Genomic DNA, 22,416 nt, shown 5'->3' on the forward strand with positions numbered 1-22,416 from the left:
CGTCCCCCCGCCCGAGTCCCGCTCACCCCCTCCGTCCCTCTCCAGCGTCCCTCCCCTTGCCCGGCTCCCTCTTCCCCGTCCCGTCCCCCCCCCCCCCGCCCCGCAGCGTCCCTTGTCCCCTCCCCGCGTCCCGGCCCGCCCCTCGCCCCCCCCGCCCCGGCCAGGGAGATGGCGCTCAGCCCCCCCGGGCGCCGCGGCGCCGAGCGGGAGGCGGCGGGCGGCCGGGGCCGGCGGCGGCGGGGCGGGCAAGCGGCCGAGCCGGCGGGGCTGCCGCTCCACTCGCCCTGGACCTTCTGGCTGGACAAGTGAGTGGGGCCGGGGGCGGCGGGCAGCAGCGCTGCGGGACGCACCGACCCGGGCGGGGAGCTTCACGGGGGGAATCCCCCAAATCCGTCTGCGGAAAGCGTCTCCGCTCTTTATCAGTGCTGCTCGTCGGACAAGGGGAAAGGAGTCTTGTGCTGCGTGCGGGAAAAGTGCCTGCGTGAGGGACCTGGGCAGGCGCAGCCCGCGGGTGCCTCTCCCCTCCGAGGGGCAGCGTTCGCGCTTTCTGGGAGTTAGTTCCTGAAACCGGTTTCGGAACGCTTTCGGTTTTGCAGCTCAGCGGGCGCACGTTGGTTCGGGCAGCGTCGGTGGTGTTTTAAACTCCAAATTTAGGCGTGACGCTTGCGAGCCCCAGAAATAGCAGCTGAAGGCTGCGGCGGCGTTTGTACCGCGCCGGGCTGGCCCCGCCGCCCCGGCCCCGAACGGGCCGAGTCCCGCCGGGACACGTCGGGTCCCGCCCGGCCGGGACACGTCGAGTTTTAGAACTCTGTAATAGTCAGGTTTGACTCCTGTGGATGGTCAGTTCTTAAAATCTAAAGTGATCTGTTTTGAAGGATTAGCTGAAACTTATGAATTAACTGCGATGTTCAGCTAGTCATGTTACATTTCACGAGTGTGAAGTTTTAGTCTCTAATGGTCGTGGAAAGCTGCTGCAAAGGGAGCTCACCCCATGGTGCATACAGCTAGGCAGAGGGAAAAAGTACCAAAGTCAAAACTGAAATAGAACGTTTTAAACCGGGATTTGATATTGTTTTTCTAGTGTGTATTTTTTGGCATCTTGTTTTTAATCTTCTACATCTCCCTTTTCTCACTTTTCTGTGTTTCTCCTCTCCCCCCAGTCCAAAAGGAAAGCTCTCTCCTTTATAAGCCTTTCTGCCACTGAACATACTGCCTCATACTATTGGTAACATTCTCTCTTTTTTTTTTTTTTTTTTTTGGTAACTTTATTTCCTGACAGAGAAATAGCAACAAACTGTTGAAAGCACACAAATACTCTCAGGTCCTGCAAATCAAATCTTACAAATAACCCCACGGATTATTTCTGGTTAATCCTTTTGAACTCATGACGTAGTTATGGTTGGGTTCAGGATCAGAGTTGTGTTTTCTGTTTGTTTTTAAAAAGCACCATTTGGACTGCTGTTTAGGCAAGCTACCATCCAGATCTGTTTGTTTACACAAGCCATGTGGAGATAAGCATGTCTATCTTTTATAATCAACATCAGAAGTTAAAATCCATTTCAAGTGCCTGAGTTGCATAATGATTTTTTTTTTCCCTAAGTCTTGGTTGTACTTCAGTTTAGACTCTTAAAATTCAGTTATTCTGTAGATTGTTTTTTTCTTCTTTCTGATCACATATAAGTGCATTTGACTAGGTAGTATTGTTGCTCCTTAACTTATAAAACCAAGAGTGTATGTATAAGAAAAAAAAAAGTGGGACCGTATGTACACAAACCTGTGTGTTTTGTTTACCAGCAACAGTGATAGAATAATGGCAGGGAACAAGAAGGACAGCAAACAAGGCATGCTTCATACATTTAAAAACCATTTAAGGCATTAAAAAGCACGCAAGAGATGCAGGCATGAACTTTAAATTACTGCAGTGTGTGGAGGTTCGTGTCTCTCTACAGAGTCCCACAGAAGTGGCTGTGACATTTATTGGTGCACTCGCCCAGATTTGATGGAGGGATCATTGCTTAGGCTTGTATAGGATGGACTTTCCAGAGAAGATAACTGGGTGTGTTTTTAACTTACTTTAGGAACACATAGTGTGGAGCAGTGATGTTTCCTCATGAGATAGTATTGATTTTTGACTGCTGCTACATCTTGCCCTGTACTTGGACTGAAAAGCAGGAAGAAGTGACGTTATGGATAAAGAGATGTTGAGATGGATATGTAGTTATCTTTTTCTATTAAATTACTGTGAGAGAGATCCATGATACACATTCTAAGATCTCCAAAATGTATCTTTTCTTTAAGTCACACTTAAATATCCATCAGCTAAGCAGTACTTTCTATAGCAACTAGTGATATGCTACCAAGGGATTCCCTTGGGGTGCATGACCTTGCTTTTATCACAGTGTCACTGGATACATGTCCTGCTTTAGAAGTAAATGCCTTTGTTTTATCTACATCAGCACTTGTTTCTGTGAACACCTTGGCACTGGCTTAACATCTGGAGGCTGGGATCCTGTGACCAGGTTCATTGCCATTGCCATTATCTCACTCATGTCACGGGGCATCAGCGTTTCCCGTAAGTGCTAAGCCTTTCTTGGTATGTGTATCTGAAATAGTAACCATCTGATATCGTGCTCTTGTATCTTACCCCATATACGCTTTAGGGAAGTGAGCATGGTGAAAGTGTTTGGGAGAATATTATTCACCAGTTTGACAAATAAGATCCTGTCTATGATCTTCAAATGGTCTCAGGTTAGCAGTTTCAGAGAAGTTGTCAGGTGTTTTTCTCTTAAGAGAAATGAGATTTCCTTTTTAACTGTTAAAATGTTTTAAGGTCATGTGCTAAAAGTTTTGAAAGCAGGTGTTTAGATCTGCTGTTTTATTTGTCCATTCTGCAGGTTTCCAAGTTCATACCTACATGTCTCATTCATGGTACTTTTGCATGCAGTGACGTTATGGTGCATGGGGAATTTCAGAAAGTCTTGCAGATGCCTTTGGTGTCACCTTGGGAAGCTGATCCATGCTGATGGCTCTTCACACTCGTGTTTATCTCAGTGAAGCTCTGGATTGGTGCAGGGTCCTGCTTATAATGGCCTCTGGCTTTGAAATGAAAGAGTGCCTTTCTAGTTTTTGCTACACTGTGTAGTCTTTCATTTTTTTTACATCAAAGTGTCAGTATGCATCACTGAATATAACAAATTAAACACCAGGATTACAAATCTGGTCACTATATTCATGTTGTGTAGCGCATTCAACACCGGGATTGCACAAAAGGAGAAGTCAAGTGAAATGACCATCAAAGGCTGGGATGTCCTGGGTAACGAGCCATGTTAGGCACTTGAAACCATCCCTTAATGGGATTTGGGGTTGTGGATCTGGGTGCGATCTTTATGTAAATACAAAGCTGTGAAGCTGATTATGCTTTTTGATGTACATGTGGACGTAATGCAAATATCCTACATTGTAAACCTTGCAAATCATGACTGTCGTTTAGCCTGGGTATTGTATGCCATCTTACGTTTAACGCTACACCAAGTAAGCCTTTCGCTAGAAAAAGAACAGAGAGAACATACTAGTAGTTGTCTGATTTTTCAGCTTCATGGTGAGAAGCCTGAGGTTTTGTCAGTGGTAACAGTTTTTGGTCCAACGTGTGCGTGCACACACCATAATGAAGATGTTGCACGTCCTTGCAAAAAGATCTCTTTTGAAGATCTAACTGCATCTGAGCTGCCAGCATTGCTGACAGACCACTTTCAGTCAACAGTGAGGAAAACACCAGTACCCTTCTATACAAATCAGTGCTATCAGAAACTGAGCACAGATCACACAAAAGCCTAGTACAGAAGTCTCATTTCTAGATAAACCTTGTCAAAGACACCCTCGCTTCCATGAAGTCTGAGTGTGCAGCAGTGCGGATCATGTTGCGGGATCATGGCCTGCCTGTCTTGTCTTCTTGCCTGACTTCCAAGTGCTTTTTAGGTAATTTTGTTTCCATTGCAGGAATAGTTTAACTCTTCTGTATCTTTCTGAGAGGAAGAATATGCTTATAAACATTGTCAAATGTAATGCAATGTTATTAGTCTACTCCAGGAAAGTGAAAATATGCTTACATAAACATATTATCCTTATGTGCTGATTTTTCTCTCTGCATGTTATACTGATGAGTTCTATATAAATAAAGTTTAGTAGAGAAATTCTGATAACTGAACCATTTTCATAATAATTGTGAATCGCCATAACTAAACACATCAGATATTTGAAACTAAACTTAATAATTTCCTTTCTTCCCTATAGCAAAATCTTATTTATCTAGGATCATCTATTTCATCTATTTAAGCTTATGAGTAGGTGGCGTACAATGAAAAATGATGGTTAATATTATAGGAACGTTCAAGCCAGTAAATGCATTTTGACAGGCTTTAATGGCTTGAAATCAGTCTTTGTATTCAGAATGGATTACCAGATTTATCTAGTTGCCACAGCATGTTTTTGAGTTTATGCTTTGTAAGTAAATATTTTGCTTATTTATACCAAAAGCAGTTGCAGCTAAGTACTTACAGGGGTATTTTCAAAAGTGCTCGGCAGCTTTTAAAGCTCCCGCTAAAGCCGCGATTAGATTCCCAGTGGGAAACAAAGGCCAGTGTGAGCACATATGAAAAAACTTATATCCGTAATTCTTTGCAGGGAAACAGAAGAGCTACAGTTCAGCATCAGACATTAACATAAGCACAACCACCTGGTGGTTTAGTCATAGATAAAACAGTGGAATTTATCTTTGTATCCTTTGTTCTTTATTTGTGCTGGAATAATGAAGGAGTAGCGAAGCAAGCTGGCATTAGGATTCAGTTCGCGTGGGTTATCCCTGCTTCCGTGTTCCACTTTTAACTGATGCCCCTGCAGCTTACTGTGAGATGTGGTATGGTGGGTCTGGCCTGACTAGGCAACTTGATTATTCCTGCTATTGCACTAAAATTTCTCCCATAAACATTCTGAAGATGCAGAAAAGTGGCATCACAGGGCACAGTGCAGGCAGACCAGGAGAACTGTTGAATATTTTATGTGCAGACTCTCCACGGGGAACCCAGAAGTGTGTTTGTAGGTGGTGTGGTGACAGACCAACTATCTCCATCTCCAGAAGAGCTGTCAATGCCTGGCTGGTGCTGTGACCCAGCTGGGAGGACCTGTCCCCTCCTGTTAGTGTGCTCGTAGTGATTTGCAGGGCTGTTGAGTTACTTGGAAATTAATTGTTCACCATGGCAATAATTGACAGTTCAGTGTGGCATATCGGATTAATTTTATTGTTGATGGCAGTAAAATTATCCAAAAGGGAGGAATCCTGTAATGGCTTAATTTTAAGGGTCAGCATTTGCAGGGTTCCTGTTTTGTAGTAGCATGTGTATTGGGGTTCAGCAAAGTACACAACCATCTTACTACTCCTAGCTTACAGTGTAAGTGTTTGTTGGAAGAGTTGCAGAAATAGGAGTTTCTACAGGTTTCTTCACTTGAAAGTCATCTGCTGTTTCTGCTAATTTAATCTAAACTTATTCTGTGTACTCAGTTAAAAAATAAAAATCACAATTTCATGGGTTTCAAGGCATAAAACTGCCTCAGTTGTCATCTGTGCTGATCTGCTGAGTTGATGGAAGGCTACCACGGAATCACTGTGGTTCAGATTTGTCAGCAGTCTGTAATTTTGTAGGAAATTCTGGGCTTTTTCCTTCTGTCTGTCTGTGACTAAAATACTGCCTCTGCCTTATACTCATCCATTAAACCAAATTTGTGCAGGTGTAATTTCTGCAGCAAATGATCCTGAAACTTTTAAATTGATGCATGTCATCATTTTATCATTTGCAGTCCCTTCAATGGCTTTTTAATGAAAAAGTTTGGGGGTTCATGCTCATACCAATATATCACTGACACTTTCCAGAGCTGGGTGAAAGGCTGAAATAATGCCATGTAATCTTGTGGGCATGGAGCACTTGCCAGGCAGGTTACTAAAAATAAATGGTCACTCCCCTTAACTTTTAAAACAGATAACTTGCTGGTTGGTTGGTGTTTTGGGCTAGCTGGTCACATAGTTTCTCTGGAAAACGTTATTTGCAACTATCAAAATAAACTGGTTTATGACCTCGGAGTGGAATATTCTGTCCGTCTGTCTTAGCTGCTCTTTTAAATGGCATTGAATTTGCTAAATGGCTACCATGATTATCTAGATAACCTTTGAAGGCTATTGTTAGAGAATAAATTTTAATCTTTTATTTGAATAGACCTTACTATCGCAGCATCTCCGTGGCAGTATCAGTGTGAGTATAGAGAGCGATGATGATATACATTGTACAACAAAGTTAACCCCATATGTACTGGTGAGTACTAAGTTAGCAAGCTGGCAGAAGTAGTGCCTAAGAGAAGTAATTTCTTGTACAGTGTGAGACACCAACAGGCAAAGTTATCTCAGGTTTTGTTTCTTTGTGTTCTAAAATATATGAAACGAAGCTTAGTAGAGAGGTGGTAGTTCTGTCAGCAGCAAGCTAAAAACAAGTGGTAGTTCGTTGCAAATCCACTACTCCCTACTGACAAAAACAGTTATATCACCTGCTAACTTTTCTGTTTTAACTTACTACTTTTATTTTTGGTGCATTCAAAAGCCATCTGACTGACCCTGTTTCTGTCAAATACTGTGAATTTCTGGTTTTGTTCTTTAATGCTGAGTGCAGAGTGTATTAATTAAAAAAAAAAAAAGACCCTTACTATGATAATTCCTTTTGAGCACATTGATGAAAGTTTTGGTCGTTGTTTTCAAGTTATCAGTTTTCCCATGGGAGTTTTCATAGTTCATGAGCCACAGGGCTAGAACCTGCACCACAGCGATTTCTTGGGGTTTTTTTGTTTGTTTGCTTTTATAACCTCTAGTTAAAGTGATTTTTGAAATCTGGACATGTAACACTGTTTTCTCATCAGTTCCAGCGTTGCAATGTACTCAGGTCTAGTGATTAACAGGCACATAGTAAAGTAGATGTTAGTGGCTGTTCTATACTGAAAAAGTTGAGAGCGATTTCTCTGCTGGTTTTGTATGTATTTTTAAAGTAACTTATTTTGATAGAAGCCTTCAAAAAAACCTTGGAGCTATTGTTAAAGTTTTGAAGATGTGATGCTGTTTCAGTAGTTTTGCATATTAAATTTCTTCCTTTACACAAATACCTAGTTTTCACCCCAGAGCCTGAATTATATCTGTACCAACTGAGAGTTACTTTAGTGTTTTCCTGGACATATTTCATGCTGATCAGATGTATCGGGGCAAACAGCCACACTGATGGGAGGGTTACTGAGATCTGGTTTGCCCTTATCCTTTCTTCAGCGGGTACCTGGGCAACAACTGATTTTTCTTCTGTTTCCTTAAATGTGCTCTGTTGCTTCTGTTTCCAGATTTAGTCATTTTACACATTTTATTTCCTCTTCTGAGATGCAATGGGAGGTTGCTTTGTCTTTGATCTTCATTTTTCTTTAGAAATCCTACTTCAGCTTCTTGGGGGGGGAGGGGGAATGTTTCGAATTCTAACAAACTGAATGCGTCTTAGCAATTTTGACCTCATTCCCCCCCAAATTGTGCCTGTGGGGGCGCGTGCTGGGAATTGTAAGATGGGTGCTATGATGTGCTGTCAGCACCGTGACAGGAGCCAGTGATGTCTGAGGATGTGGATGCACCGTCCCATGTTGCATGCACTGAAGAGTCGTGATGAAGGTTATAAATAGAATCACAGAATCATTTAGGTTGGAAAAGACCTTTAAGATGATGGGGTGCAGTCGGTGCCGCGTGTGCCTAAAGGGAGCAGCTCCGGATGGGAACTGGGAATAGCCAATGGTGTGCATCAGTGTAACCCTGAGGTCTGGCAATGAAAGCCAAGAGGTCCTTCGGCTGGTTTGTGGGAAATGCTGGTAGTAGACATGGCTTGAAGAAATAAATGCTGGTGGTGGAAGAGCTGCCTGAAGTCTGGGAGGTTTCCTGCACGCGTTGGGTAATATGGCTCACCGCAGCAGAAAGGAGAGCTGGCCTTTGGGACTTGGTCTTCTCATCGGCCCAGGCGCCTGTCCCATCCACTCGGGGATACCGAGGAGCTTGTCGCAGGGGTAGGCAGGCCCTGCGAGGGAAGGCAGGCCCTGCGAGGGAACGAAGGCCCTGCGAGGGAAGGCAGGCCCTGTGAGGGAACGAAGGCCCTGCGAGGGAAGGCCCCGCCGTCCCCCGCCGCCGGCCGGCGCGCCTCCGCCACCTGGTGGCCTCTGCTCCGGGCGGCGGCGGCGGCTGCTGAGGAGATGGTCGTAGTTCCTTACATCAGCTCCGTGAGTGACTTTTCTTTTTAAAAGTGTGACGTACTGAGGGTATCTTAAAACGCTCGAAGTGGGTGCTGGGTTATATTAAACGCAATTAAAAGGAAGTCCGGGGTGGGAGCGTGCCGTCCCCCGCTGATAGCCCTTCGCGTTGGGCTGCAGAGCCCTTTTTGATGCCTGGCAGCAAAAGGGTGTGGGGTGGCCGTTCGAAGGAACACTGTTATTCTTGGTTTAAAACTCCTAATTCACCTATTTAATCAAAATACTTCACAAAATATCTTAGCTTATTCAAAAGAACCGTCGTGGTTTAACCCCAGCTGGCAACTAAGCCCCACGCAGCCGCTCTCTCACTCCCCCCACAGTTGGATGGGGGAGAGAATCAGAAGAGCAAAAGCGAGAAAACTCGTGGGCTGAGATAAAGACAGTTTAACGGGTAAAGCAAAAGCCACGCACGCAAGCAAAGCAAAACAAGGAATTCATTCACTTCTTCCCATGGGAGGCAGGTGTTCAGCCATCTCCAGGAAAGCAGGGCTCCATCACGCGTAACGGTTACTTGGGAAGACAAACGCCATCGCTCCGAATGTCCCCCCCTTCCTTCTTCTTCCACCAGTTTATATGCTGAGCATGACGCCATATGGTATGGAATAGCCCTTTGGCCAGTTTGGATCAGCCATCTTGGCTGTGCCCCCTCCCAGCTTCTTGTGCACCTGGCAGAGCATGGGGAGCTGAGAAGTCCTTGGCTAGCGTAAACATTACTGAGCAACAACTAAAACATCCCTGTGTTATCAACACTGTTTTCAGCACAAATCCAAAACATAGCCCCATACTAGCTACTATAAAGAAAACTAACTCTATCCCAGCCAAAACCAGCACAAGTATAAAAGCACTTGAATTCCTATCTTTAAATGATTCCTGGTAATTGGAACTGGAGTTTATTATGCAACTTTGACGTGTGAGTATTTCAACTTCACACTCATACGATTCATATTTTTATTAATCTCGACTTGGTTTTCAAGGTCACTTCCTGGGACAACAGCAGCTGAATGTGCATCAAATTTGAAGAAGATTTATACAGTACAAACAGTACAGGTAAGGTGTATAGCTTTGCTATAGGAGTTGCCGCACGTTATTAAAGTAACTTCACACCTTAAGTTTCATTTTTCCTCATACAGATCAGTCACGGTTGCGGCTTTGCTTACCTGTGGTATGAAATGTGAGTGTTACTGGTCATGTGTGGTATTACTTTGTCATTGTTTGAATTTCATTTGGCTTGCCAGACCAGGAAAGGAGGAAGCATATTGGATTGATCAGGCAAGCTCCCTCTTCTTAAACTTTCCTCAGTTTCCACTTGTGCCTCCACTGGATTGTTATACTTGATGTATTTTAAATATTTTTCCTGCCTTTTCTCCTTTTTTTTTTTTTTAGTGTTTAATACAGAAAATCATTACACAAAGACTAAAAGTTACAGCTTGTGGGTTTTTTTCCTTCTTTCTCTCCTTGAGTATGAATTTTAAAAAAATTCTAGCAAACCAACTTGGATTAAAGTACTTTTAAATCATGCAATACTTGCAGCAGTGAGAAATTCTGCGTGTCTCTGTACGATCTGCCAGTGCCAAGCAGTGGGCATCTCTTGCAAGTAAAATTGCATTTCTGTTTTAATACCACAGTTAGCGTGAGGTGTAGTGAATTAGTATTTGTCTCGCCTTAATGCTAAGCTGACTCTAGTTCACTAAATCTCTGAAATTCTAAGGTAATGCCCAAACCTTCTCTTTGAAGGAGCCCAGCCATCGTGATCTACTGAAGTTTTAAATAAGGGTTTCTCGTTAGTGTCTACACAACTTGTTACATTGCATGAGATATATCTTCCCAGCTAATTGGCCTAAGAAACAAATTGGCTTTTGGAGTTGTCTGGAAATGAGGTTATCAGTGGAAGTACTTTGGCATAAAGGATGGAAGTGTCCTGCAGACCCCTGGGAGAGGTTCCCTCTCACCTCTCCATGTCAGCAGAATGTCCCCGTTGGTCACGCAATGAAGTGACACTCTGAAGTTAAAGTTGACAACAGAAGTGGGTTTGTTTCAAAACTGGCTGCAATGGTTCCTGTTGAAAAAAGGACAGCTTAAGACCATGGACTGGTGTACACGGTATCTGGTGCTATCTGTTTTTTCCAATCTGAATCTAACCTTCATTATTTAAATAATTAGGTTTTATTGGCTGAAAAACTCGGTTTTCTTCTCGTCGGGTTGGGGTTTAAAATACAAAAACCTCCTTCGGGTCCTCTGGGGAGACTCATGATCTGGATGAGGCTATCAGAAGCTAGCAGCATGGCACATAACATGTTTTACTGTGCTGTCATACACATAATATGATCTTCCTTGGGGAAGCAAAACCAAAATCTTCATTAACTTCATCACTGTCCTCCACGGGCAGTGGCTAGTCAATGAGGAATTCCAGTCTGCACCGCCTGAAGGATGTTTGAAAACCACAACCTTCCAAACTAAGTCCCTGGTTCAGGAAACAAGAGCTCTCAAATATTGCCACACCCATCTGCCAATGTAGCTCTGCTTCTTCTACTTCTGTCGGTAGCTTTAGGGTTTGGGCACACAACCAGGTAAGACTAAGATGTAAGTTGAAATGGGTGTTTCATACCAATTTTTTGTATTTTTAATAGTCTTCCATCTTTTGTCGTGGCTGGGTAATGGTAATGGCTGGTAGGTAGAATTGCCAGGGGCCACAAAATTTTATCACATAATGTTGCAATCTTTGTTTCTAAAGTTGTGCTAATGATTAAGTATTAGATAATACTTCATGAGTTGTACTAATGCTTAATATTGCATCACCACATGTTGATGCAACATAAATCTTTAAAAATCCTTTCTTATTCCCAACTGTTGGATAAAGAAGAAAGGGGATTGGGATCTTTTCAGTGATCCCTCCCTGTTGCTCACCACTGCTGTTAGGTGCCTTTTATCCACCCCAAACATGCATGACAGCTTCTGCTTTTACCAGTAGAAACGCTGGGAAGTAATCTGATGGTTCCTGGTAACTTGGATCTTATAATTTCTCCCCCATTCCTGTATTAATATGTGCATTTGAAGTTCTTTGCATCTGGTTGAAACTTTTCACTGTGATCTAGACAAAGTAGTTCGATTGCTAGTTAGGCATTTAGTTCAACAGAATTATTGTTTGTGGTGGTTTTGTAACTCAAGATAATAATAAAGTAGTTTTAGACTAGTCAAGTAAAACAAGGTGGATATTTGATATATGTTTTTAATATGCTAAGAAAGTTTTATGTACTGGTTTGTTCTGATACACTTAGTATAACTCTAATTTTGATTTTTTTTTCCTCTCTATTCCTAAGGACTTTGATTCTAAAGTAATCCACAGTTCAACTGCTTCCCTTCTTTCTATCTCCACCTTATGGAGAATTGGCATCTAAAAAAAAAAAAAGCAGAAGTGAAATTGCAACAAGTTCTTTTCAGAGCATTTGATTATAACGTAGAAGGTGCCAGTTCTCTAGGAGCAGGATATGTAATTGTTTTAGAGAAGATGAACAAGGAAGTAAACCTGCATGAAACTTACTCTTTTTTGTTAATGCAACTAGTATTTTTTCTTTTTAAGGATTTCTGGAGTGTCTACAACAATATTCCTCCTGTGACAAATTTGCCTCTGAGATGTAGTTACCATTTAATGCGGGGAGAAAGACGGCCGCTTTGGTATGTATGTTATCGTTAGACATTTCTGGGAATGGGCAGTAAAAAAACCTGATGTGGTAAAAGGAGGCAGGTGTGGGACAGGAGTGTCTTGTTTCTGTTGCCTGCAAATGCCTGAGCTTTAGAGACCTATGAAAGAAATATCCTAAGGATGTTGTTAAGTTAAAAGTGACTTGTACTAAAGAGTCTTTATTAAAAACACAGGCTGCAATTTAATTGTCCACCTCTGAACATAAATGTAAGAAAGAAATTAAGTTATAAAATAGAAATTAAGACATTAAAATATGCTTCTGAATTTCAGTTCAAGAATACATAGAATATGTTACTTCTATTTGAATTATTTTTAACTTGCAAATTTTTTTCTTTCTGCTGAAGCTAGTGTAATAATGATGCAAACGACTGATGGTCCTTAACTGTTCTTCACCTGTGCAAAAGCACATAAATGCACATATACATACCTTGGATTAAAACTAACTTAAGGCGTTGTGAAGTGATTCATTGCAGCAAATTCCTACTTGATTGTAGGACAGTAATGGAATAAAGTATAAATCACTGAGGTTTCCTTTCAGAAATTTAGTTTTGCATACCTTCTTCCTGGTGCAGTTCCGTCACATCTTAATTAGATAGCCCTAGTACTTCCTGAAGAGTTTTGATCTTTTGGCATAGTTTGCATAGATTGTGATTGGATTAGAGTTCTTTAACTTGATCCTAGCATGTCTAACTGGGTGGCGACTTACTACCGGGGGTTCATATCCTAATCTACTGAAGAAGTAAATAATTTTCTCAAGTGAAATGCATCTGAAGATCTACATAATTGTTCTAAAAATACTGTGACTGGTCAGGATAGCTAAACTGGATTTGAAAGAAATATTGGTGTCTGTGTAAATCAACTGGGCCATTGTGTACAGGTCTTGATATCTTTGTAAGGATAAGTGCGAACATTTTGGGGTTTGTTTTTCCTGGTTTTTAGTTTTGATTTGGCAAGTGACTATTAAAGGCGTGAAATGCAAAGATCTTTTCTGAAGATACTACATCAGTTTTAAGACTGTCAAAGTAAATGTAGATGCTGTATTTTAGGAAAGGGATTGCAAGAGGGTGATCTCATCAGTAACCTGCTAACTTTTCAGTAATTACTGCCTAGAAGCTTTTTCGCAGATTACAGTTACAGTATACTGGCTAATTGCAGCGTTGTTTTTTAGGAAGAAAAACAAATGCTGAAGTAAGAATTGAGGACTGCAGGTTTTTGAAGATGTCCTTCCAAAGTTTTCCTCCTCCTTTCCCCAGTGTTTGTCTGGATTGGTGGGAGACCATTGACCCTGGGGAATCTCTATAGGTCTCATACTGGGCTTAGATATTCCAAAGATGAATTTTAGGTTATTCCTTAACCTTTGCTATTACAGAGTTTTAACAGGAAACTAGAACCCTAATTTAAAATCTTATAAAAAGAATTGTGACAGAATAAACTTGAAGCTCACAGGTTTGTACATTGTGCCTTTGTCATTACGAGGCAGTTTAATGGTTATGTCTGCCCTGACCCTGAGCAGCTTCAGTCTTTCTTTTAATAAGGGCAATTAATTTCTAGCTGTCACAAAACTGAAATGAAGTGCTCTCATGTTCTTTTGTTAAACTGGATAAACTTGAGAGTAATAAGCTGCTTCCGTGAAAATATGCCAGAGTTTTTCCAAAATAAAAGGTTACCATAGTAAAACATAAAATTGCTTTGTGGCTTGTTACCATATAGTGTGCAGCCACTTCAAAGATGGTCTGTGTCAGGGAAAATGTATGTATTTTCCAACACACAAAACTTAGGAAAGGGATTAGGTGTTGAGAGATACACTTCATATGAACAATGAAAGAATTCTCTCTGATGTCAAAAGCCATAGCTTGAGTCATGCTACCTGGAGTTAGTAATTGCCTTTCAAATGGGATTTTTCTGGGAAAATTAAACCCCAAACATAGGTTTATCTAGATGTGGATTCGAATGTTTATTTTACTGATCTATTTCCCATAACCAGGGAAGACGAAAGCAATGCCAAAGGAGGTATATGGAAAATGAAGGTCCCTAAAGAAAGTGCGGTATGTTACATTGACTTTTTACTTAGACACTGTTCAGTAAGGGGGTTTCTTTAAACTCCATCTAATAAAGCTGTTGTAAAGCTTTATAGTTTTGACATCACCCAACACAACAACCAAGCACTACTTTAATGTCTATAACCTTTTATTTTAAGACAACGAGCAAAAGTTTCTTTTCAGGTAATTCCATCTCTCTTGCTTTTGATGATGCTTGTCAATGTATTATCAAGCAAATGAAGGCTGCAGTATTATACTTTATTTCCATTTGGAAACACAGTGTTTTATAATCACCTTTGTTCTCAAGACTGTTTGCTTACAGGCATGCAAAGAAAAATATAAAAATCTTTTCCTGATAATATTATATGCTAAATTGTAGCCAGAATCTCAGTAATGCTCTTCAAAAGTCCCCACACAGAGTCCAGCACAACTTTCATCATTTGACTGAAATGCTGCTAAACTCTCTGCCAAACTCCGTAGGACTATTTCTGCTTGGCAGTGCTTGTTCACACCTATGTATGGCTGTGAGTAGCGCTGTCACTTTCTGTAGCCAAAGACGGACCAAGGCATTGTTTCCACTGATAGCTAATCCCATCTCATGGCTTGCTCCCACTGGAAGGGGGAAGATCTTGCTCATTTTCTCCTCATCCCTCTTGCACTGGCTCTGGTGCTCATCAGACTGTTTTGTGAGCCAGCGTAACGCACTCTGATGTCACAAAAAGTCTTCTATTTATTTTATTTTTAATTTGAGTGTATGGCCAGGAGAGTTTCTTGATGGGCATAGGGTATAAAGGAGAAAAGACAAGTAGGATCATCCCCTTTGGCAACAGTGAGTTGTCAGATCACCTTGTGTGCATCTTGTGAAACTGTAGTGCTGCTCAATTTTTTCCCCTCTTTTTTTGAATTTAAAAACGTGAAACATGAAATCTGTTCAGGCATGTTGTTGTTCTAGCCCTGCTGAAATAATTGGGTTTCTCTTTGTGCCCCTAAGCAAATGCATGTGAGTAACTTCTCCCATGAACTGTCACAGCAAGGAGATTTGACCTCTTCGCACATGGTGTTTATGTGTGTGTGTTCTGGATCAGGCCTTTAAACACGAGAAGTGAAGTGTCAGAAAAATGTGATAGCTTTGCAGAAGACATTAAATGCTGAAAAGATGGTAGCTGAAATTTCAGTCAAAAGTTAATTGATTTTTGCCTGTGGGCTTTTTTTCCCCGTATGTGAATTGTAGCTTTCCTCCCCTGAAGTCCCAAGGGATCAGAAAAGACTGAAATTTTCTTTTTCCTCTTATAATCCAAGGTGTGAAGATTGTCAGAAGTGACAAGTGGTTTGGGGAGCCTGCATTACTGGGTGGTGAATTTAGGGACCTCAGAGGCCTTGTTTTTCAGAGGCTGAATGACAGGCCCATTTTGATGAAGGTACTTTTTGATCTCTCAAACTACTTGCCACACTTCCCAGGTCACTTCTGAAAGGTTTAATCGAAGGTGAGCTTCAGTCAGCTTTTAGTCAGCCTCTGCAAATAGCATAAATAATACCTTTATGCCTATTTCTTATTTTTGGCTTCTTTCTTCAAATCATCACGTGCACACAGCATCTCCTTGGCTAAGATGAACCATCATGTACAGACCTAACTCAAAAAGATGATACACTATAGCAGTTCTCAGTGAGGCTGCGGAGGGAGGGAAATGTAGTTTTTTCTAAAGATACTAGTCTTTCAAGTGGTGTGAAAAACTGACTGACAAAATACTGACACTTACATGTTGTTGCATGTGTACAGTGACACTTCTGTATGTCAATTTTTAATACGAAAACTAATACTTTTTAGATCCTCATAAGCCTGATCCTGCAACTGCTTACTACTGGATGAAGTGCTTCCTCCCCTTGAGACCATTAGGACAACTCAAAGTAGTGAGCACTGCGCATGGTAATGAGAGTGTGCGTGGTCAGTCCCATCATTCATCTCTGAGCTGTTCCGCTGGCAGGCAAAAGGCACCGTGTCAGAGGCTGTCATGCTGACGTCTTCAAACCTGCCTTGGGAGCCATCTCATCGGATGGTCCTTCCGATAGCACAGCTTTGTACGATGCATTGGATTAGATGATAATGAGTCACAGAAATCTTTTGTATTCTAAAAGATGGCTTAGGAGTACTCAGGAACGCCATTAAAGCAGTTTATTAGTTTGTCATCTTCGAGGCTGCTTGCTTTCTGTTTTAACCTGGTGCATTTGATTTGCTGGGTTTTTTAATAGTACTAAAACTCAGGCTAACTTCATATAGCAGAAAAGGTGTTCCTTAAAAGTAGTATATGAAAAAGTCATGATGGTGATACAAACAAATACACATATTGATGTGTTCTTTTAAAAAATAAATAAATAAAAATATTCTGTCCCTGTAAACGCACACCTTGGAGCATTATGTTGGTCCAGACGCATTTGGAGTTTTGTATGGGCGTTGGCTTAGGTTATAACAAGTGTCAAAAGCAAATAACAGTGTAATTAGTCTAACAGCCAAAGAAAAGTGGCAGATAGCTTTTCCCCTTGTTTTAAGTCTCTAGTGAGCATTTGAATTTGTTGAAAGATGGACTTATTTCAGAGTCAAGGCAAATCAGAGATGATGTTTAAATATAAATCAGTTTAATTCACTGGTAAGGTTTTCAGGTACTTTTCTTAAAGTGGTTAGTAATTCTTTTCTGTAGAAAGAAACAATCACCAGTGGAGCCTTATGGTCTTTTATCATGGGAAATTCTTGGGAGGAACCTACTTTCGGGCTTTACATTAACTAGTGCATTCAGGATGAGTCGTGGACACAGATATAGCAAAGGTAAACTTATTGTTAAATATTTAAAATAATTATTAGAATAATTTTGTGTAACAGTATGTATTGTCAGGGTCTAAATTCTTTCTCCAACTGGATTGAGGAAATTAATTATATAACACAGCATGTACTTACAATAAATACTCTTTTTTTGTCTACAACCTCAGAAAGAGAATGCACTCAAAACTGAGCTAGCAAACCTAACTTTTAAATTAAAAAATAATAATGCAAATGTAACTCTTTTCCCCCCCCTCCCCTCCTTAGGCTGCAGTTTGGAAAGAGCTACTGCTAGCAACTATTGGAGAGCAGTTTACAGATTGTTGTGCAGCAGGTAACTTAAAAATTATTGAGGCTAGCATGATAAATTGAGTTTGAATACAGAACGTGGAAACACTGCTAAAAATGGGGGTATAGGGCTGGAAATCATATTCATATGTGTTGTCATTAAGAAGAAGACAAGGTATCCTGACTGTCTTAGCACAAGACTCAAGCTCAACAGCTTGCATCCCTGGGAAGCCAGCACATTTTCTAGTTATTAAATATCTATCTGTTAGCCAGTATTTAAATGATTAGTATTCATTCTCCAATGACAGGATTCTGGAACCCCAAATGCCACTTCTGTACAGATTGTTTGTACTATCACCATAGGAAGCAACTAAATTAGATAGATGCCCCCATTAGCCCTCATGGTCCCTTCTGGGTAGGAGTTGTCAGGGGAAGAACTAGTGCAGACCTGAAGCAGAGGGAAGCTGTGTGGTTTGCCTGTGGTGACATTAAAAGCCCGTAGCAGAGCCATAGCACAAACCTGGCTCTCCTGAATCCCAGGTTAGCACTCTACCCAGAAGCAATATTTTCATTATTGCTTAAAAATACTGCTTAGGTCAAGGTAATCTTTAATGTAATTGAATTTACATAAATATTCTTAAAATACTTTGCTGGTTTACTGGAAAACAGGCATTAATCATCCAGAAACTCACATGTGATTTTTATCACAGGTAATAATTTAATGAAGTTGCTTTCAGAATAAATACCTTCTCTAGGCTTGCAAGGTTGCACGTTTCATTTGGAAATGGACTCCAGGAAGGGACTGTGAATGCTAGCTGGCTTAAGACAGATCATCAAATGCTGCTTCTTAGTCATGAAAAGCAAGTACAAGTCTGTGACGATTTAAGTCATTACGGTTTGGTTACAGAACTGTTTCTTGCTTCTGGGTGAAGCAAATGATGAACTTACTGATCCATTGGCCTAGTGGGAAGGTGTTCTGGGAGCTGATTACTAAACTAACTTTTCAGTTCAAATGATGTTTCTTCATAATTTCTTTTGACCATATTTACTTCTCTCCTAAGCATGAATATCTGATTAAACGGGCTGTTGCAGTGATGGTGAATATCCCGTTAGGAGTGTTCCTTCACTGCTCTGTCATTCCAGATAAAAGAATTGCATTTCTCGGGTTCACAGAGCAGTTCAGCAAAAACCTTTCAAACAGTTTCTCTTACAGCTAGCTAATGTGGTGGAGCAGGCATATTGCAGTAGGCTGCTGCTGGTATATTCACCTTCGTGGCTTTGTTTTTTTTCTACAAAAGTTTTGCTGAACGAGTTTCTCAAATAGTGTATTTTTCTCACTGCCTTCCCAACTTTCAGAATTGGAAGATACAGAATACAAGCCTCAAATCCTTGAGCTGTGAGAGACAGTTCTAATAGTTGCTTTTCAAAATCCTTAATATGCATAATTGAGTTGGTGTCAAGAAGGGAGTGTTCCTGCCCTTTATACTAGCAGGGTGATCTCGGGGTCAGTTGAAGCAAACACATGACATTCTGCTGCCTGCAGAGGTCGTTTTTCCCCTTGGCTACGTGCTGTTGACACCGCCTTTGCATTATCGTTACCCTTCCTTAGGATGCATGGTGCAGCGGTGCCGTGGAGCTCACTGCTGGAGGCAGCCACTGCTCCCAGCCACGGCATGGCCTTAGGCTGAGCTCTCCACGAAGCTGCGTCCTGAGAATTTCACACCAAAAAGGGCTTCTTCAGCGAAGCACGGAGTTACCAACATTGGCAGCAGCAGCCTGACTGGGGCTTTATTAATTTTTTTTCTTTTTTTTTCCTGTTGCTGTCTTGACAAAATGTAGAGGAAAAAGAGAGCAAAGTCTGGAAAAGCTGGTGTCTGATCTCCACCAGGTACTGTTCCTGGGGCTTTAGTTGTTTCATCCTCACTCCCCATTTTTGCTTATAGACATTACTGTAGGTAAATTGCCTTTAGTAGTTTATATTGCTAACCTTACTGAAGGGAGGCTTGTGATTCCCTTCTAATCAAGGATAAGAGTGCTAATAGCAAAGACGAATAATCCCATGGCACTTTATTAAAACCACAGTGAGGTAATATTTCCAATAGCTTCTATAAATACAGTGTTTATTTCTTTCTGGTAACTATTTCGTCTAGTTTGAACATTGATATTCTCACTGGAGATTGCTCTTTTTCTTTCCTTCAATTTGTTCAGCTTTTGGGCACTGTTTCATAATACATAAGTATCAAATTAGACATGTCTCACTTTTAAAGTATTCCTTAATGATGCTTCCTCTTCTGTGCAGATGATGAAGTAATAGGGGTTAGCGTCAGCGTTCGTGACCGTGAAGATGTTGTGCAAGTCTGGAATGTGAATGCTTCTTTAGCAAGTGAAGCAAAAGTTTTAGAGAAGATACATAAACTTCTGCCACAAACATCTTTTAGAGCTGTGTTTTATAAATGTAAGTATTCTGTACTGTTAATTTCCACCTTCATTAGAGAAACAAGATGCTGGTAGGGTATTTCCATGGGAATATCCTGCCTGATTCATCATGAACCATTTAGAAACATAGCATCTCTCATTGCATTAAAATTATTACTTCAAAAATATACATGGTTTTGTCCCCTCAATGTAAAAGTTAGCTACCATTCAAAATACAAGATATTTTTAGTTTAATTGTAGAATATATTTGGTTTCGTGTTTAATATGCCTGATTCGTAAAATGGGTGAGACAAATCTCTTGATAACTCTCAAGACTACATGCTGTTCAGTTTAAGTATTCATTTAGAGGAACCATTTGCACTCAGGATTTTAAGGGATCTCTTATTTTAGGCTCTATATAAATGTTATTATCAGAATAGCGTATTCCCAAAGATCACTCGTTGGCATGTTGTGTCTTCCTGGACTGCTCGTACATTGCCTTCTCTTTTCATCTCTTCAACTCCTCAACAAAGTTTACATGTTCTTCTATTCTTTTTTCCTTCTCTTTTCCTTAGCACACAGAGAGCATCATGCTTTTGAAGGCCGACGGGGAAAACATTAAGTGCTAAGCTCATTCATTGTTATTTGATGTTTTGAGGTGGTCTGGAGAAGGAGAAGGATGGTGGAAGCCCTACAGAAGCACTACACACAGTGGCCCTTTTGAGTTTCTAACATTTCAGACTGGGAAAATGAGGAAAACCAGGTGCCTTGACTGCTAAATGCGCAATTCATTACTTCTGGTTTGGTTGGGGTTTTTTTTATTTTTCATTGTTTCTTTAGAAAGATATTTTGGCCACTTGTTTTTTCTATCAGATTGCATTTGTTCCTATTTCATTAAGATAGAAGGCTTTCATTTCTCCTGTACTGCACTTAGTTAAATGCAAACGTGCAGAGAGATGGTATGCTGCTTTCCCTAGATGTGCTGTACGTAGAGGAATACTGGCTTGGTGAAATGTGTTTTCAATTTTCATTTTAAAACATTCCTATCACGTTAAGATTTACTCACTGGTTTTGTCCCAAGAGAGAAAGAAATCGCACTGCATTTATTCTAATATTTGGTGTAATCTGGTCTTGCACTGGCAACGCACACATACTGTAAAAGTAAATAGTAAAGTGTTCACTAAATGAGCGACTAAAGAGAACACATTTATATTGAGACTAACCCTTTGTGGGATGATGTTAATGAGTGTTTCAATTGTAGTGATTTCAGAAGAGTCCCTGTTCAGATTAGAATGAGAGATCTTTCAGTAGGAAATCCTGCAAACTCCACGCCTCTCTTATTTAAGAGGGGATGGGTTTTTAAATGTTTTTATATCGTATGCTTTCTTATAATATTTTACTGTCCATTCATGATAAAGTGTCATGAGTCATTTCTAATGCATTAGACTAACTGGATCCATCCCTCACACTTCTGTGAGTACTTTAGGCCCATGCCTGCACCCACAGTGTCAGAACTGCTGTTGACTTCAGTGCAAGGGAAGAGATCCCATCATATGTAGTTTCAAGCCATCATGACTTACAAGTGACCTTTTAAAAAATAAATACAGAAAAGAAATATATTTTGTGTTGCAGCATGAATACAAAACATGTTAATCTTTAATTATTTGTCTATATTAATTATTTGAGGTGTTGTTGTGTTTTAATATACTACCAAAGATTGATGTAGTTCCTTTTACAAGAAGAAGCTACAAGGTAGAGATGAATGCACACTCCACTGAGCATTACTTCGTTGTTAAAAGAGGTTTTTGTTTGGCAACTGTTCAAGTTGCACTGATTTCCACATCTTTAGTGTATTAAGAGGCAGCCATTAAAACCAAATAAATTTAAAAATAAGAATTGCACATTTGCAATTTTTTTTTTACAACTTCATCTGTATTTATGAATTAAAACTGTGCAGTTAATGAGCATTATTAATTAAACAAATTTTCTAAAATCCAGATGTCTTGCTTCTGTAATTGGTTTGAGATTAAATGTTACTGGACCTGCTTTTTTAAACCTGTGTATTTTTCAGTAAAACTTATTATCTTAGAAGCTATCTATGTTTTGTTCATAGATTAAAAATATTTTAAATGGATTTTTTTGTTATTAAATCAGAAAGGAGGCCTGAAGTTGTAGTATCAGTAGGTAGTATCTCTTGTATGTATTCAGTTAATACTTGAGGTATTTTTGAGTTGCAGTTAGATTGAGGTTTCAAAATAAAAAGCATAGAGACTATTACCAGTTTAATTAGATGACGTTTTTCAATTCACATTGCAGTGACAGTATATGAAATACTCTAGCTAGCCTTGCTTAGATTAATTTTTACCACTTGACTTTCCAAGATACATATAATGCTTCAAGGACTTCTTTTTATAATATTACTCCCTTTGGATTACCTCTAAATTGTCTGAGAGCTGTTTAAAAAAAAATAGTTTTATATTTAACTACAAACAGGATTGAAACTCAGTGTAGTTTCTCTTGTAGGTACATTGTCACCCATTGACTCCTATGCAGAGATACCCAACCTCCTTGAGAAATAAGGGAATGTAGGAAGGTGCTTTCCCTGCAAGGTGAAATGAACTTGTTGCTGTGACCCTCATTTTTATCTGCAATGAGTGGGGTTCCCCTTTTTCCAGGGAATGGGTAGAGGGAGGCCTCAGGACATCAGCTACCAGTGAAGTGCTAGCTGGTATTTGCAGTTGTGATGTACACGGACAGCCTTCAGGCCTGCGTCATAAAGTCAAAAAGTGACTTTGGAGAAGTGA

General features: G+C 40.5%; 1 protein-coding gene across 2 annotated transcripts; it reads left to right on the forward strand.

Moving 5' to 3' along the window:
• The first annotated feature begins 130 nt into the window (after window positions 1-130).
• EIF4E3 (eukaryotic translation initiation factor 4E family member 3) lies at window positions 131-21,666 on the forward strand. 2 transcript variants are annotated; one of them, XM_072875885.1, is made up of 7 exons: window positions 131-305; window positions 9,336-9,408; window positions 11,939-12,033; window positions 14,046-14,106; window positions 17,177-17,243; window positions 19,497-19,652; window positions 20,271-21,666. In XM_072875885.1, the coding sequence occupies exons 1-7, from the start codon at window positions 169-171 to the stop codon at window positions 20,342-20,344; spliced, it is 663 nt and encodes a 220-aa protein (XP_072731986.1). In that variant the 5' UTR covers window positions 131-168; the 3' UTR covers window positions 20,345-21,666. The 2 variants fall into 2 exon arrangements, with proteins under 2 accessions (XP_072731986.1, XP_072731987.1); XM_072875886.1 differs by having other exon boundaries at window positions 134-305; window positions 20,188-21,661.
• Window positions 21,667-22,416: the final 750 nt, after the last annotated feature.

This window comes from Ciconia boyciana, chromosome 11, assembly GCF_034638445.1.
Source record: "Ciconia boyciana chromosome 11, ASM3463844v1, whole genome shotgun sequence".
In the NCBI taxonomy this organism is placed as follows: domain Eukaryota; kingdom Metazoa; phylum Chordata; class Aves; order Ciconiiformes; family Ciconiidae; genus Ciconia; species Ciconia boyciana.

Coding starts and splice junctions, on each gene's coding strand:
- EIF4E3 (XM_072875885.1), top strand. CDS start 169: ATGGCGCTCAGCCCCCCCGGGCGCCGCGGCGCCGAGCGGGAGGCGGCG. Junction 306..9,335: donor TGGACCTTCTGGCTGGACAA/GTGAGTGGGGCC, acceptor TTGGTTTTCAAG/GTCACTTCCTGGGACAACAG. Junction 19,653..20,270: donor TAGAGCTGTGTTTTATAAAT/GTAAGTATTCTG, acceptor TGATGTTTTGAG/GTGGTCTGGAGAAGGAGAAG.